Here is a 16,647-nt window from a genome sequence, read left to right as displayed (position 1 = left end):
AAAATATGTTATCACTCTTCTAGCAGGTTATCTTCTGAAATGGTCAGTGATTACTCTTTGTTCTAGATTTCCCCAATATAAAATTGTTTGACCGTCTAGAGTTCTCAGAGTTTCACCAGATTTACCCCATGGTTCAGACTGGGGGCCAGGGCTGGGGGAGGTGTTGGTTACTATCAGGATGCAAATTCACTTGGCTTCCAAGAGAGTTGTTTCTGTAATACTTTAAATGTTTGCTTTAGCCCTGTAATTCGTTGCAAGAGGCTAATACTTCGTTGCCTATGTGTATTGTAGTGTTTAGTACCTGCTGTCTCCCACATGTTCCCTAGTGATTTCATGGGATCAGTCTTGGCTTCCTGTCCATAACTTAACTCCCAAATCATGGATTGAACTTATCACCCATTGTTGGTTTTTATTTTTTTATTTTTTTAAATTTATTTTTATTTTTTAAAGATTTTATTTATTTATCTTTAGAGGGGAAGGGGGGAAGAAGAGAGGGAGAGAAACATCAATGTATGGTTGCCTTTCCTGCATCCCCTGCTGGGAACTGGCCTGCAGGGAACCGGCCTGCAACCCAGGCATGTGCCCTGACTGGACATTGTTGGTTTTTAGTACTGATCCTGCACACCTTTACTTTTAATTTCCCCCCAGATATGTTAATAATCTCATGGATTTGAGGTATTTTCTTTTTTAAATATATTTTATTAATTATGCCATTACAGTTGTCCTATTCCCCCTCTTCATTCCCCTCCACCCTGCAAACCTTTTCTCCCACCATTCTCCCCCTTTAGTCCACGTGTCACAAGTTCTTTAGATTCTACATTTCCCATACTATTCTTGCCCTCCCCCCTATCTGTTTTCTACCTACTGTCTATGCTACTTATTCTCTGTACCTTCTCCCCCCTTCTCCTCCTCCCACTCCCCTGTTGCTAACCCTCCATGTGACCTTCATTTCTATGGTTCACTCCTGATCTAGCTGTCCTCTTAGTTTGCTTTTGTTTTAGGTGTGGTTGTTAATAACTGTGAGTTTGCTGTCCTTTCACTGTTCATCTCTTTTATCTTCTTTTTCTTAGGTAAGTCCCTTTAACATTTCATATAATAAGGGCTTGGTGATGATGAACTCCTTGAATTTGACCTTAACTGGGAAGCACTTTATCTGTCCTTCCATTCTAAAGAAAGCTTTGCTGGATAGAGCAATCTTGGATGTAGGTCTTTGGATTTCATGACTTGGAATTCTTCTTTCCAGCCCCTTCTTGCCTGTAAGGTCTCTTTTGAGAAATCCACTGACAGTCTGATGGGCACTCTTTTGTAAGTGACTGTCCCCTTATCTCTTGCTGCTTCTAGGATTCTCCCCTTCATTTTAATCTTGGCTAATGTAATGAAGATGTGCCTTGGTGTGTTCGTTCTTGGGTCCAACTTCTTTGGGACTCTCTGAGCTTCCTGGATTTCCTGGAAGTCTATTTCCTTTGCCAGATTGTGGAAGTTCTCCTTTATTATTTGTTCAAATAAGGTTTCCACTCGTGACTGTTTCTCTTCCCCTTCTGGTACCCCTATAATTTGGATGTTGGAGCGTTTAAAGATGTCCTGGAGGTTCCTAAGCCTCTCCTCATTTTTTTGAATTCTTGTTTCTACATCCTTTTCTGTTTGGTCATTTTTTTTCTCCTTCTGGTCCACTCCTTTGATTTGAGTCCCAGTTTCCTTTCCATTACTATTGGTTTCCTGTGTATTTTCCTTCATTTCAATTAGTTTAGCTTCCATATGTTCCTCTAATTTATGACTAAAATCAACCAGTTCTGTGAGCATCCTGATCACCAGTGTTTTGAACTGTGCATCTGAAAGTTTGGCTATTTCTTCATTGCTTAGATTTATAGGTTCTGGGGCTCTGAGTTGTTCTTGAGCCATGTTTTGACCTGTTCATGCCTGTTACGTATGAGGAGCAGGGCCTTAGTTGTTCAGCAGGGCGTGGCCACCCAGGTTGCTGTTTTGTGATGCTGTATGTGGGGGCAGGGTCAGAGACGGACAATGGCGGTTCTCTCTGCTGCCTTCTGCCACTGGGGCCTGCAAGGTCCGCCTCACCACTGCTAGCTCCTTCACCGGTTTATCTCCGCCTGAATGTGCGACCATGGTCTGCCCTCAGTGGGTCTGCTGCCTTGCACCCTCAGTGGGTCCAACACCTAGCGCCCTCAGGGGGTCCGCCCCCTTCTCCACACCTGGGATCCGCCCACGGCTGCTGGCACATCTGGGTAGCGGGCCTGTGTTGGTTGGGTGAATCTTTCCTGTCTGACCCGGTTCTGCTGGTGGCTCTGCTGCTAGCTCTGCCCCTGTTACTGGTTTGGCTCTAGGGTTTGTTTTGTGAGACTTCCATGTAGTTCAATTTTCTGTGGTTTGGCTGCGTTTTTGTTGCTAAAACTTTGTTGTTTTTAAACTTGGTTGTGTGATAAGGAGAAGTGCTTCCACCTACGCCTCCATCTTGGCGGAAGTCCCTCCTATCTCTTTTTAGATGAAAAAATGAAGTTACAGAGAAGGAGAGTAATTTCCACAAGGTCACAAAGGTGGTAAGAGGCAGAGCCAGTGCTAATTTCATTCTGATTTTAGAGTCCATGTTTCTAATCTGTATGTTATTTTAATATTTTAAAAATGCTATTGAAGAAAACTGGGGCTACTGTAGATGTCCTAAGAAGGCGGTGTTGTCTTCACCTTAAATGTCACTGCCTCTTTCTTAATCCCCTCATTTTGCACAGTAGGTACTTCTATAACAGGACCAGTAACAACACTTTCTTATACTTCTGTACTTGTATTTTTAGCTCTCTCTGTTAACCTACATTTAACCTATTTTAAGGATTATGTTTGAGCCACTAGATTTAGTTTAGTGGATGACATATTATATATTCACCATTCAATTTTCATTTAATGAAAAAAGTGAATGGATGATCTTTAAATTGATTAGAACTATCCAGTGGTGGAATACCTTTTTTGTAAGGTAATGAGCTCTTGGTCACCAGCAGTATTCAAGCATGAGCTGGATGCTTGAGGGATGCTTTAAGGGATGCTACAGAAGAAACTTCCATGTCACGTGGAAATAGAATCCTTCCATCAATTATCTGATCCTATCATGAATTAATTATGATTATTTCTCAAAACATTAAGTTAGCACATACTGTGTTTCTAGCACTGTTCTAGGCACTGAAGATAAAAAGGTAAAAGTGGCCTAGCCAGTATTCATAGGAACTAGTAGTCCCTGGAAAATTAAGAACAGAGGTACTTAAGGGTGTAGGTATAAAGTTTTAATAGATTAAAATCTGTCTTTTCCTCTTTATTTTTGAAATGTTTTGAATAAATGGGGAAGGGAGGGAAGAGCTGTTACAAGGGGAAGAACTAGGTATGAAAGATGACCCTAAAATTGGCTTCCTGAGAAGGGAGAATTCAGGGAATGAAGACTACATGCTATGTTCTTATTGGGGAAATTCCCCCAAATGGAAATGCCAGTGTTTCCTGTCAAGATATAGTATAGGGCGGATGTAACTCAGTAGTGAAAATAATTTAAAATTCTTGGAACAAATGTGCTTTCTCCAAAACCAATAAAGATGATTAAGTCCTATCTCCTTCTACCCTCTTTAGAGGCATTAATATGAAATGGACAGTCCATTAAGTCATGTTCACAAGACTTAAAGCTTTCTGGTGATTAGGACAAGCATTCTAACAATTAAATACAAAGGGACCCTTCAGGGTCTTTCCTGATCACATGCCTGAAATCTGTTGGACAGTGGGGGAGTAGTGGTTATTCTTTATGTTGCCCTGGTACTTCATGTTGCTTATCTTTCACACGTGTCCCAATATGCCTTGACACAGAATCATTCTCACTAGCTGGGACTGGATGCCTAGGTAGGTGGGGAATTCCCATTTTGTTTAAAATCATAGTTGTCTTTGGGTTTGGCTGGCATGTTCATGCTAAGTTTACTGACAATTGTTTTTTTTTTCCTCTTATACCATATGCTGTTCCGTGATTCATCTGCTTTGAGTCTGTTGCCTTGAAGGTGAAACCATTTCTTCCAATGTTGATATTTCATAATCTCATAGATAACAAGCATACACATATGCATAGTATTTCAGAAGTTTTAAACATTTGGAGATGAATGAATTATGCTGTCACAAATGGAAAAGAGCAGTATAAAATCATAATGGTGATATTAAATCATCTTTTATTGGGTGTTTGGGTGAGCCCTGATATTGATAAAGTCTGGAAACTTTACCATATCTCCTTATCTCTTCTTGAGATATTGTTTCTCGTATGTATTACTTATTTATGAATTTTTAAATGCATTTTTCTTTTTATATTGTTGTTTAACTATAGTTGTCTCCATTTTCCTGCTACCACTCCCACCCACCCCAGCCATCCCCACCTCCCACCCTCCATCCTACTATTTATGGATTTTTAAAATATATTTTATTGATTATACCATTACAGTTGTTATATTCCCCCCTTCATTCCCCTCTTCCCTGCACACCCCTCCCCCACCATTCTTCCCCTTTAGTTTATGACCACATGTGTCAAGTTCTTTAGATTCTATATTTCCCCTAATATTCTTGCCCTCCCCTCTGTCTATTTTCTACCTACCGTCTATGCTACTTATTCTCTGTACTTTCTCCCCTTTTCTCCTTCTCCCACTCCCCTGTTGCTAACCCTCCATGTGCTCTTCATTTCTGTGGTTCTGCTCCTGATCTAGCTGTCCTCTTAGTTTGCTTTTGTTTTAGGTGTGGTTGTTAGTAACTGTGAGTTTGCTGTTCTTTCACTGTTCCTATTTTTTATCTTCTTTTTCTTAGATAAGTCCCTTTACATTTCATATAATAAGGGCTTGGTGATGATGAACTCCTTGAATTTGATCTTATCTGAGAAGCACTTTATCTGCCCTTCCATTCTAAATGAAAACTTTGCTGGATAGAGCAATCTTGCATGTAGGACTTTGGTTTCCATGACTTGGAATACTTCTTTCCAGCCCCTTCTTGCCTGTAAGGTCTCTTTTGAGAAATCAGCTGACAGTCTGATGGGAACTCCTTTGTAGGTGACTGTCCCCTTATCTCTTGCTGCTTCTAGCAAGAGATAGAAGCAGCATTTTAATCTTGGCTAATATAATGATGATGTGCCTTGGTGTGTTCCTTCCTGGGTCCAACTTCTTTGGGACTCTGAGATTCCTGGATTTCCTGGAAGTCTAGTTCCTTTGCCAGAATGGGGAAGTTCTCCTTTATTATTTGTTCAAATAAGGTTTCCACTCGTGACTGTTCCTCTTCTGGTACCCCTATAATTCGAATGTTGGAGTGTTTAAAGCTGTCCTGGAGTTTCCTAAGCCTCTCCTCATTTTTTTGAATTCTTGTTTCTTCATCTCTTTCTGTTTGGTCGTTTCTTTCTTCCTTCTGGTCCACTCCTTTGATTTAAGTCTCAGTTTCCTTCCCATTACTATTGGTTTCCTGTGCATTTCCTTTCATTTCCATTAGTTTAGCCTTCATATGTTCCTCTAATTTATGACTAAAATCAACCAGTTCTGTGTGCATCCTGATCACCAGTGTTTTGAACTGTGCATCTGAAAGGTTGGCTATTTCTTGGTCACTTAGAGTTATGGGGTCTGGGACTTTGAGTTCTTCTTGAGCCATAATGTTTTGTTCTGTTCGCACCTGTTAAGTATGAGGAGAGGAGCCTTAGGTGTTCACCAGGGTGTGGCCACCCAGGTCGCTGTTTTGTGACGCTGTATGTGGGGGCAGGGTCAGAGAGGGACAATAGTGGTCCCCTCTGCTGCTTCCTGCTGCTGAGGCCTGTGTGGTTTGTCTCACTGCTTGCTCCTTTGCCAGTTTATCTGCGTGTGAATGTGTGACCGTGGTCAGCTCCCAGTGGGTCCACCGGCTGCTACTCCACACCTGGGATCCACCCACTTCTGCCTGAGTGGTTGGGTCTCTCACCCAGGTAGATCCAGTGGATTTTTCCTGCCCAACTCTGCTCTGCTGCTGTCTCTGCCCCTCTTACTGGTTTGGCTGAAGGGTTTGTTGTTGTCAGACTTTCGTATAGTTCCATTTTCTGTGGTTTGGCTGTGTTTTTGTTGCTAAAACTTTGTTGTTTTTAAACTTGGTTGTGCGAAATGGCACAGTGTTTCCACCTATGCCTCCATCTTGGTAGAAGTCCTATTTATGGATTTTTGAATTGAACATTTTACTTCAATTGCTTTGATTTTATGTATTTTAATATTTTAGATGGACAGAATCTTTACTTGTAAAAGTGGGGTTTAGATTCCAAGAAAATTGTTAACATTCACTTTTATGATGACATCTTCTCTCTCATGGGTAGCAATATCTACTCAAATATCAAGAAGTCTTTTCATTTTTGACATAAATAATACTCTTTCAAAATATTTTAATAGACCATATTACCTTTCTGAATGTAATACAAAGCAGTTACTTCCGCATAAGTACTTTCTATCAGAGATTGGTCTTTTCATAAACATGGACTAAATATGATTTTTGCATATAGCTTTAATCAGTGCACCTGTCGTGTTGCATTATTTAACCACCTGTATCTGTCAGTGATTGTTTTCTGATGAAGAAAAACTCGTTATAATTTCATGGTATACATGCATGTGTAAATATAAGTTATACATTTAGACTTTTTTTTTAAAGATTCTAATCCTCAGTCTATGTTCCTCCCCATCTCCCCTTTTACCTGGTTTTAGCTCCTCTTTGGTTCAGGTGTGCTGGTGTCCCTAAGCCTTTCTGGGCCACAGCTGGAGAAAGTGGTGATTGACAGAAGCCTGGTGGGAAAGCTCATCTCAGACACCATCAGTGATGGTAATTACCCCTATGTGCAAATCAATTGCCTACAATTAACAGTGGGGCAGGAGAAATAGTGTGTCAACAGGTAGACTAATTATTACCAGTGAGGACTTGAAAACACTAGTAATTGCTTGTAATAGCATAGTTAGAACCCATGGGACCAATACAAGTTTTGACTAATGTTTAATATCAGAGTTTTTATCGAGTGTTGGGCTCATATTCTTAATATTTCACCCTTTTCTTAAAAAATGTGTTGTATTTTCAAAATGGATTTTTCTGGTGTGTTCTTTCAAAATTAGTTTCCTATTAACATTTCAAATATTTTTCATTTTCAAATGAATTTTGAATAAGTAACCCAAATATGCCAACACAACTCAGTAAAGAAAATTTGTGCTTTGCCTCTTAGGAAGATTCTTTGTTACTGAAATCTATGAGTACTAACTTTTGAGAGAGTCTAGACAATATTTCTTTCTTTTTTAAAAAATTAGAGTTGACATACAATATTATATTAGTTTCAGTTGTACAACACAATGACTGGACAGTATTTCTAAATATCAAAAATCAATGCCAAATATACTAGGTAAATCTGGATCTTATTAAGTGAAACCGTAATACTATATAATTGCTATAAAGCATATAAGAAAAAGATTTTAAGTCAGATATTTAAAAGGTAGGATACTGGTATTTGTTGAGCCCTAAGAGGCTCTATGCTTTGCCAACCTACCCATTTTATTTAGTTCAAAAAACAACCTTTTATAAGGTATAGTTATTTTCACCTTATAGATAAGGAAATTGAAGTTGAGATACTAAGGAATAGCTCAAAAATGACAGGTAAGATATGAATGAACCCAGGTTCTAGCTGCAGAACTTATTTTCTTTGCACTATACTATGGTGACTCCTACAGTTTTAAGATTATGCTTTTTTTACTCACAGTAAAAGTTCCAAGAAGCAGATTGTATTTTCATTAGAGATTGAAAATGGTCAGTATCTTAAATTGAATAATCAAAGGAAAGTGTGGTCCAATGGAAACAGACAGAGGTCAGGGCTATCTCTGAATAAATCAGACTCAATTTCATCATCTTAAAGAAAAGCAGTCTGCAGGATGGCTATAATTAGCAGTATTAATAAGGATTGTAAGCGTTCTGTTTTCTCTTCCTTACAGAAATATGGTGCTAAGGAAACTTCCCTATGGAAGAGGTTTCATTTTCATGTCTCATAATTGGACCCCTTTGTTGACACTGCAAATAAAATAGTGACTGTGATGATTTTATCATACTGATGTACCTCTATAAGAATTGAAAGGAGACTTCCAACACTATTCATGTCTGAGATATCTTCTTTCACTTGTTTCTTTTATTTGTACCCAAAATAGTGCACTCTCATGAGACTGTGATAACAGTGATTTCTTGGCAGTTCTCCAGGTTCTCCTCTAATTGTGCAGGTCTACTGTTGGTCACTGCACAACGAAGGGGCAGAAGTAAAGAAAAGTATATAAAACATTCAATATTTTTTATTCTAGGAACAATGTAAAACATTTCTCAGTTATTTTTATCAGTAATTTTATACAACATTAATAGCCCTTTCTGTACCTGATAAAAATTTTCTACCTACTTGTATGCTTTAGAAATAAAATCTGTAGAAATATTTTGCTTATCTTCCTTATAAAATTTTAATGTATGTAATGCACATATTGGATATAATGTGCTTTATTTCATTAGCTTGTATATCCTCAAAAGAAGGTTCATTGATGAAAATTTAAAAATAAAATAAGATTGGTGGGGAACACTGATCTGTATACCTTAATAAATCCAATTTATTCTCAGATGGATTAAACACAGGATTAAAGGCTAAGCATGAATAAAAGTATATGTTTTTATCTTTGTATTCAGGTATGAAATGGTCTTTATATTATGCTTTTATAGCTTTAGTTCCAACTGTATGATTTTGGTGATAGTCTCCAAACATCAGAGTTTATCACAATGATTTCAGAAAAGAAGGAAAAGTATCAAAACCATGCATAATTAGATGGATGATTATCATTTATTTCCAATATCTGTAATATCCTTGTAAAATGTCATAATGATACTTAGGAGACTTTAGTTATTTCAGTTAACATTTATCTTTTGAAAATTGCCTTTTGTAATATTTTGGTGGGAAAAAATCTATTCATTATTATTTTATTCTAGCTTATTATGTGATGGTATTGTTAAATCTCTCTTTTTTTAAAGCTCTTCTCACAGACAGCTTTATCATCTTTTCATTTTTGGCACAAAACAAACTATGTTTTATTCAGTTTACCAAGAAGATGGGTTCTCCTGGTATAAACAAAAGATTGGAAAAACTCTCAGCTTTGGATTATAAGGTAGAGATTTCAATTTAAATAGTCATATTATTCATTATTAAGGTATTCTGAGTATCACATGAGTTGGTGTTATATTCATTATTCTTGAACATTTCTGGATTTCAGAGTCATTATAGGATTAAGCTTGATTTATTAGAAACAGTGGCCATCCTAAGTTTTCTTTTCTACTCTCATTATGGGGTTGATCTAACAATGGCATTTTTGGAGCAATTTATATATCTCTAATGTAAGTGAAGGACAGATAACAGAGGCAAGTTACATATTAAAAAATGGTCTTGTTGCTAGTGGTAGTATATATACCATTCTTCTTTTTCCCTAAGGCCCCATATTATCTTTCTAGGGTAGGATAGTTGCTCTGGCTTCTATTTCAAAAGAAGAGAAAGAAGGAAGAAGGTACTTTTAACAGTTGATAAAAAAGTGTAATAAACGAGGAGTAGGTAGATTCCCCCTTCAAACTATAACTGGAGAAAATGCAAAAAGAAATCTTTATATATTAGTATATCTCTCCCTTCACTAACTCCAAGTAATTTGTTTCCTTGTATCAGGGACTTTACATCTGTTAAGGCAGGATTTTTATTTTAAATGATGTGTTTAATTTAAGTTTTGCCACATTACATTTTAACTGCTTGAAAGGCATATTCTCTGCTAGGATGAGTATCTAATACATTTTCCAGGCTGTTTCAGTTCAAGGCTCTTTTTAGCAATGACTTGTGTTTGCAAGATTGATCCAGCCTCTGTGACGTGGATTTGAGACAGTTCACTGTTCACCGGGAACAGAGCTGATACATGGCTTCCTTAAAGGGGATGTGCACTTATGCCATACCTAGAGTATACAGCAAAGGCAAAGATTTCTAGACGTCAGCTTTGTGGCTTGAATCTGTGTATGTTTTTGAAAAACTAATATTTAACCTACCCTTTTACCTTTGAGATTATTTCTTACTGTGACTGAGGTGGTAGTGGTGTGAGGGAGGACCTAATTTTATTTAGCAGAAACATTTATTCTTATTAAAAAGATTTTTAATATAGGATAAAATATAAGTAAGCTTTTCATCATGGTAATAAAGTACAGTTTGGTTCTGTTCACTGGCTTTATGGAGCTTCTATAACTGATATTATGTAATATCAATTTTCTTTAGCTGGAAATCAGTGGTACTCATGTATTTATTTTGGTTAGTCAAAAATTGGTATTAACATTTTTAATGGTATGTTATTTTCCAGAATGGCTAATTATAGATTTAATTGGAAATGGTGTTTATTTACCAGTAGTGTTCTTCAAAATGCACCAGTATGCATTAACATAAACTATTTTCAGTGTTTCTAATGCTGTCATATAAAATGTTATTTGACTAGTTTGTCCATTTTAGGATTGATGGATAGTTTAGCGAAGTCTTCCCAGCTGAAGAATAGTAGCTGTCCATTAGTGAGAGAAGAGAGGAACTGTCAGGACATCATCTTTTCTTATGAAAAGATGTGGAAAATAGCCTGAGTATGTGGGCCCTTATACATTAAGTAAGGGAATTCTTTGTTTATTTTTTCTGCCTTTGGATTTGAGAAATTAGAATATGGCACTCCATATTTCTATAATTAGAGAAGTAATCCTTTTGGAAAGTCCATGGATTTCATATTCTGGTTTAATATTTGGTTATAAGTATTTAATACTGATTAAAAACTGAATACATTTAATACTGAGTACAAACTTCCAATTTGTTAATTGGAAGGGTATTTTAAGAAACTTCTTTTTTACTTGCTCTGTATGCTATCAAGATAGAATATGATGTGATTCAAACTTACAGGAAACATGAAATTGCAGATAACATACATGATTTGTGTTCTGTGAGGACTGAAAATATCAGTCTCTTGTTTAACTCTATTTCCTCATGTAGAAATTTGTAGGTAATAATGTTTACATGGCAGGTGGGACATCAAAAGAATATATATATTTTTAAGGACTTAGTAATTCCATTGTGATACTTCTTTCAAACAAGAAGAGAACAAATGATATTGAGAGCTTCAGTATAAGAATTTGCACCTCCAAGCATAAAGTACATGTGTGTTATCTATCATTGCCCATTTGGATTTGAAAACAAGGAAACAGTATGGAGTATTATAATTCTGCTTAAAAAAATAATTTTCCTTTTCTTTATAGCTGTACCGTAATTTAATTCTTGTAGATTGAAGTGTTTTTGGGCAAAAAAAAAAAAAATACTGGGTAAATATCATGAAACTATTGACTTTTAACAAGTTTTCCTGTCTGCATTTAAAAAATCCAATTCAATTTACTTAACAGTGAAGGGACAGTGCAAGGAGTTAAATATTTACCATGCGAGAACAACACTGGTAATTACTTTGATTTCAGTTCCTTTTGATGTGCATTCAGAGGATGAAGAGGTCAATAATATTATGGCCATGCAAATAGAAAAGGGTTTCTTTTGACCATATTTTTTAAAATAGCAGAGGATTATTAAAGCATTAACCTTGATTTTAATGGCCTTGGTTGAGTGGTGAGATCACAATTTGGATGAGCCTGATTATTTACTAAATACAATACATAAATGCAACGGGTTCTTAACACCCATTGCACTCTGGCATTATCGCATTACTGCCATCCTTTGTTGCCTTGCAGACAGGAATATGAAAGCAATCTGTCATGTAGTGAGACTGGCTCCAGAAGCATTTCTCTGATAAGAAGACCCCCTGCCCTTTGCTAGTGTCTGGTCCAGTAGGCTTAGCCATGCGCTTAATCCCCAGAAAGTGGTTCGATTATTGCTGACCAGCAATGGCAAGATAGTTTTTTTTTTTCCTCCAAGCTATCAACCTTCCATTAATTCCTTAAGCAGAAATACGGTGCAATCTATATTTCCTTGGCATGTGTCACCCAGATGGTGCTGTGCTTATGTTTTCAAATAACCATGTTCCAAAATAACATAGTTTGAATAATAAATTTTTACAAATTCTTCCTCAGAAGGAAAAGCATAATTCTCAGAAGCTGAATAAACTTTTACACATGATGGTGTGGCTTATTGTTTTTTTGCAGTAGCATATGTATGTATGTCTCACATAGTCTTTAAAGTGATATTTGCCTCAAGTTGTTTTTCCTCTGATTGTTGTCAGTCATTGTTAACATGTTATGTCTTAAACAGTAGTCAGACATTCTTGGTGAGCAGTACTAAACTTGTCATTTAACATAGCTGGTCTTAAATCTTATGTGCAGGTCGCTGCTGTCAAGCAACCATGACTGTCCATTTTGGTATCGATTGAGATTGCCACAGCCAATTCTTCCCTAACCCATATTTTTCCCTCTGCTAAAAACATAGAGAATTTTGAACATATGTCTTTTTTATATACGCATCAAAAGTATTTGGTAAATTCTAACACCTTCTTAACCATGTGTTTAACATGCATATTTACTTGCATTTATCTACATTTACAGATGCTTTAATTATTACAATACTCTCAGGACTTTGCATTAAAAATGATCCTGTGTGCTTTTTTTTTCAAAAAAAAAAATTAGATTTCCTATCATGAAATACCTGGCCCAGTCAACAGGACAACAGCACGGCGTCTGGCTATCAACCGTGCTCAGGATACAGTTGTTTGCTGGTGGCCACTGGTCAGTGATGATGCTTGGCCATGGACCCCCATCTCTGCTGAGAAGGACAGAGCCAATCTTCTGCTGCTGGGTTATGCTCAAGGAAGACTGGAGGTAAATCTAAAAGAAATACCTATATTTTGTTGAAGAGCAGGTGAAATAGGATTATTTACTTTTTCTAATTTGAAGTAAATGCAAATGATTTTTTCAACCTGTAATTTATTTTTCCTAATATTCAAAAAAGGAATATGAAATGGGATCCTTAAAAGTATCATACCTCGAGGTTACAAAGACAATTTAAGGGCTGGTGTGAAAAGCATAATGATTAGAACAAGGCTTCTGGGTTCAATTCCTAGCTCTGCCATTACAATCCTGGTTACCGGGCATAGGCCTGGGTTTCAGATCCAGTTCCAGGTGGTTAGGGTGTGTAGGGGAGGCAACGAGTCAATGTTTTTTTTTTTTCTCCAATCAGTGGTTCTCTCCCTCCCTTCCTCTCTCCCTCCCTCTCTCTCTATAAAAGCAAGGGGGGGAAATGTCCTCAGGTGAAGATTAATTTTTTTAAAATGACAATGTAATAAAGCTACTTATAATTCTATTAAATATTCTGTTTCATAATAAAAGTAAAAATACTTAAAATAGTCTTTAGTTATACATTGCACACATTACCTTTATTTTAAATGAGTGTATTACATGAAATTAGGGCTGCCCTAAAAGGGCGCACCCCTGGTTTGCATACCTCATCTCTTGCTGTCATCTACATCATGGACTTGAGGCTGACAGACCTGGGTTTGCCTGTTGGTTGGACCATATACTAACTTTGTGACTTAATCAAGTTCACTCCTTGTAAGCTTATGTGTGATAGACCTTGGGTAGGTCACCTACCGTCTCTGACTTTAGTTTTCTCTTTTTTAAAATGATGGAATTAAACCAGATAGTTGCCAGTTCCCTGACAGCTCTAAAAAGTGCTCATCAAGATTCTGAAGCACACATCTGATTTAGCCACTGCCTGCTCAAATGCCTTCAGTAGGTACTGAAAATAAACTGCCTCAGCACTGAAAAGCCCACTCTTGACTGGCTCTGACTTGCCTTTTCAGTGTTATACAGATCTATGTTCTAGCCAGATGGTTCACTCACTGCCTCATTATTTCCCATCTTCTGCATACACATTACTGCTGTTTCTACTTGAAAGGTTCTTTCCTTTCTCTTTCTACATCATTCAGAAACTACTGAGCATGATCATGGAGTAATAAGCACTGTAGTTCATGCCATGGGATATAAATGCAAAACTGTGCCTGCTGGCAAGGATCTTACTGTCTACCAATGAGAGACAAATATGAAAACGTGTAAGTGCACTCAAAATGTTAGATGGTGCTATGAATAGAGTATGTAAGCTATAGAGTATGTAAGCTATAGTAGAAGCCAATGGGTAATAATTGATTCTATTTAGACATTAAGGAGTAAAGATTGAAGAGGCTTTGCAATTTGCTCAAATATGAGATTAGTACACAATTTTACTTTCTTTTACTATTTCTAAGTTTCACATCAGGGTTGTCCTAGCCCTGTGGAGTGATTTGGCTGGTTTTTATTTTTCCTTCTCTCTGAAAAAGTAAAAGGAATTATCTGATATTTGAATGTCTGGTAAAACTCTTCCCTAGAACTGCCTGGGTATGGTGTCTTTCAAGAAAGGTAGATTTTTCATACTGGTTCTACTTTTTAAGGGTTGTTTGTTTTTCAGGAATTCAATTTTTCCTTGCATTACCTTCCATATTTTATGTATCTGAAAAAATTATCCATTTTGTGTAAGTATTTGAATAGATTTTAATAAAGTTATATATGATACTTGCACATGATTTTTAATTATTCACCACTGATTGCATAGTTAATGTCCCCTTTGTCAATCCTAATATGTTAAGTTATATAATTCATCTTTTTTGCAAGTAGTTTTTATGTTGAATTTGGCCCTTTCAGTCATTGTATGAAAATTAAAGTGTAAGAAAATTTTGGAAGTATTTCTTTCTCAGAATCTCCTGTGAAATTCTGTATGCAAAAGGTCAATGTCTTTTGGAGGGAATGTTTAGGAAACTAATTATTTTTTGAGTGCAAAGACATAATCTTTATGAATTGTAGCACTTTATCTTTTTAGCATATCATGAACTAAAACCACAACCCTATAAAAATAGTATTCAGCATATGTCTTTAATTTTTTTCACTAGTGACCAATAAATTTCTTGAACTAATATTAGAATAAAAGATGCAATATACTTTATTTTTTATTGTATTCTTCTATTAGCATTTATCCCCCTTATACCTTCTTCCAACACCACCCACCTCTCTCCCTCTGCCTCTACAAACACAACTTGGTTGTCTGAGTCCATGAGTCCTTTTTCTTTTTTTGCTTGATCCCTCCACCCACTAACATCTTGCCCCACCCCGAGCCTGTTAGCTTGCTCTATATTATGTATCTATCTCTACTTTGTTGTTAGTTCAGTTTGTTCCTTAGATTCCATGTATAAATGAAATCATAATGGTATTTGTCTTTGTATGACTGGCTGATTTTACTTAGTATAATGTTCTCCAGGTTCATCCCTGCTCTCACAAAGGGTACAATTTTCTTCTTTTTTATGGCTGAGTAGTATTCCGTTGTATAAATGTCCCACAGTTTTATCCACTCATTGACTGATGGACACTTGGGCTGCTTCCATATCTTGGTAATTGTAAATAGCGCTGCAGTGAGCATAGGGATGCTTATGTACTTTCGAATTAGTGTTTAAGGTTTCTTCTGATAAATTTTCAAAACTGGAATCACTGGGTCATGAGGCAGTTCCATTTTAAATTTTGTGAGGTAACTCCATATGGCTTTCTATAGTGGCTGCACCAATTTGCATTCCCGCCAACAATGCAAATGGGTTTCCCTTTCTCCACATCCTCGCCAGCACTTGTAGTTTGTTCTTTTGTTGATGATAGTCATTTGGACAGGTGTGAGGTAATAATCTCATTTTGGTTTTAATTTGCATTTCTCAAAAGATACAATAAATTTTAAAGCCTAAAATTCAAACGAAAAAGGTAGCAACCTGATAGAGAAGAAATTTAATCTTTGCATCTGTTACACTGTAGAATTTTTAAGAAGCATTTTCCCCTCCAAGTTCAATCAGAAAAGATAAGGTTTAAAAAAATTTTTTAAAAATTTTTTGGTACACTGGCAAGGTCCTAGACTAGTGGTTCCTTGACCTAGCCATGCAATACAGTTACCTGCAGAGCATTTACAAAGGGGCCCACCCAGACCAGTTACATCGGAATCTTCTGAAGGGGTGGAGGTATCAGTGTTCTTTCACAGGTTCCCTAGGTGATTCACATGTGCATCAAAATTGAGAACCGTTGCTTTGCAGCACAGTAAAAAAGAAAAATAATTAAAACCGTCTTTTTTTGAATAACAGGCCTTGGAAAGGATGAAGCCCACATACTGAACCAAATGAGAGTTTTAACAGTATATTCTAAGTAGAAAATTGGCTTACCAAGCAGCTAAAAAATAAAAATCCCCAAAACAAAGGAAACAGAAATAAGCTGTCTGTGACTGAATTATCAGTCTGTTAGAGGATGAACATTTTTTATTTATTTTATGGATATTAGAAAACTGCTTGTCTAATGTCACACTACAGAGCTCTAAACAACAGTACATATCTTAATTAGAAGCATAAAGCAGAGTTATGTAATCTAGGAAAAAATTTCTCTTGAAAAATATACAATAGTGTTCAGAAAAAAACATTTATTAGTAAATTATTTTTAAAACATTTTTAATAGTGTATTTGTGGATATCATATATAATGTGGTAGCATTTTTACTTAAATTTCACATACTCTTTCTACATTCTTTTGGAAAGTTCCTGCC

General features: G+C 36.5%; 1 protein-coding gene across 4 annotated transcripts in view; it reads left to right on the top strand.

Moving 5' to 3' along the window:
• Positions 1-16,647, top strand: part of WDPCP (WD repeat containing planar cell polarity effector) — a 331,941-nt gene that overhangs the window by 125,727 nt on the left and 189,567 nt on the right. For all 4 annotated transcript variants that reach the window (XR_008391976.1, XM_053666942.1, XM_053666943.1 and 1 more), the window contains exons 7-9: positions 6,711-6,825; positions 9,040-9,173; positions 12,685-12,876. Coding sequence is in view for 3 of the 4 variants with exons in the window: in XM_053666942.1 (XP_053522917.1) it covers positions 6,711-6,825; positions 9,040-9,173; positions 12,685-12,876 (441 nt within the window). In the remaining variant the exon portion in view is untranslated. The remainder of the gene's footprint in view (positions 1-6,710; positions 6,826-9,039; positions 9,174-12,684; positions 12,877-16,647) is intronic.

Source organism: Artibeus jamaicensis, unplaced genomic scaffold (genome assembly GCF_021234435.1).
Source record: "Artibeus jamaicensis isolate MK-2021 breed Jamaican fruit bat unplaced genomic scaffold, CSHL_Jam_final contig_465, whole genome shotgun sequence".
Lineage (NCBI taxonomy): Eukaryota > Metazoa > Chordata > Mammalia > Chiroptera > Phyllostomidae > Artibeus > Artibeus jamaicensis.
Note: the sequence above shows the minus strand (reverse complement) of the source record. Positions and strands in the feature narration are given on the sequence as shown.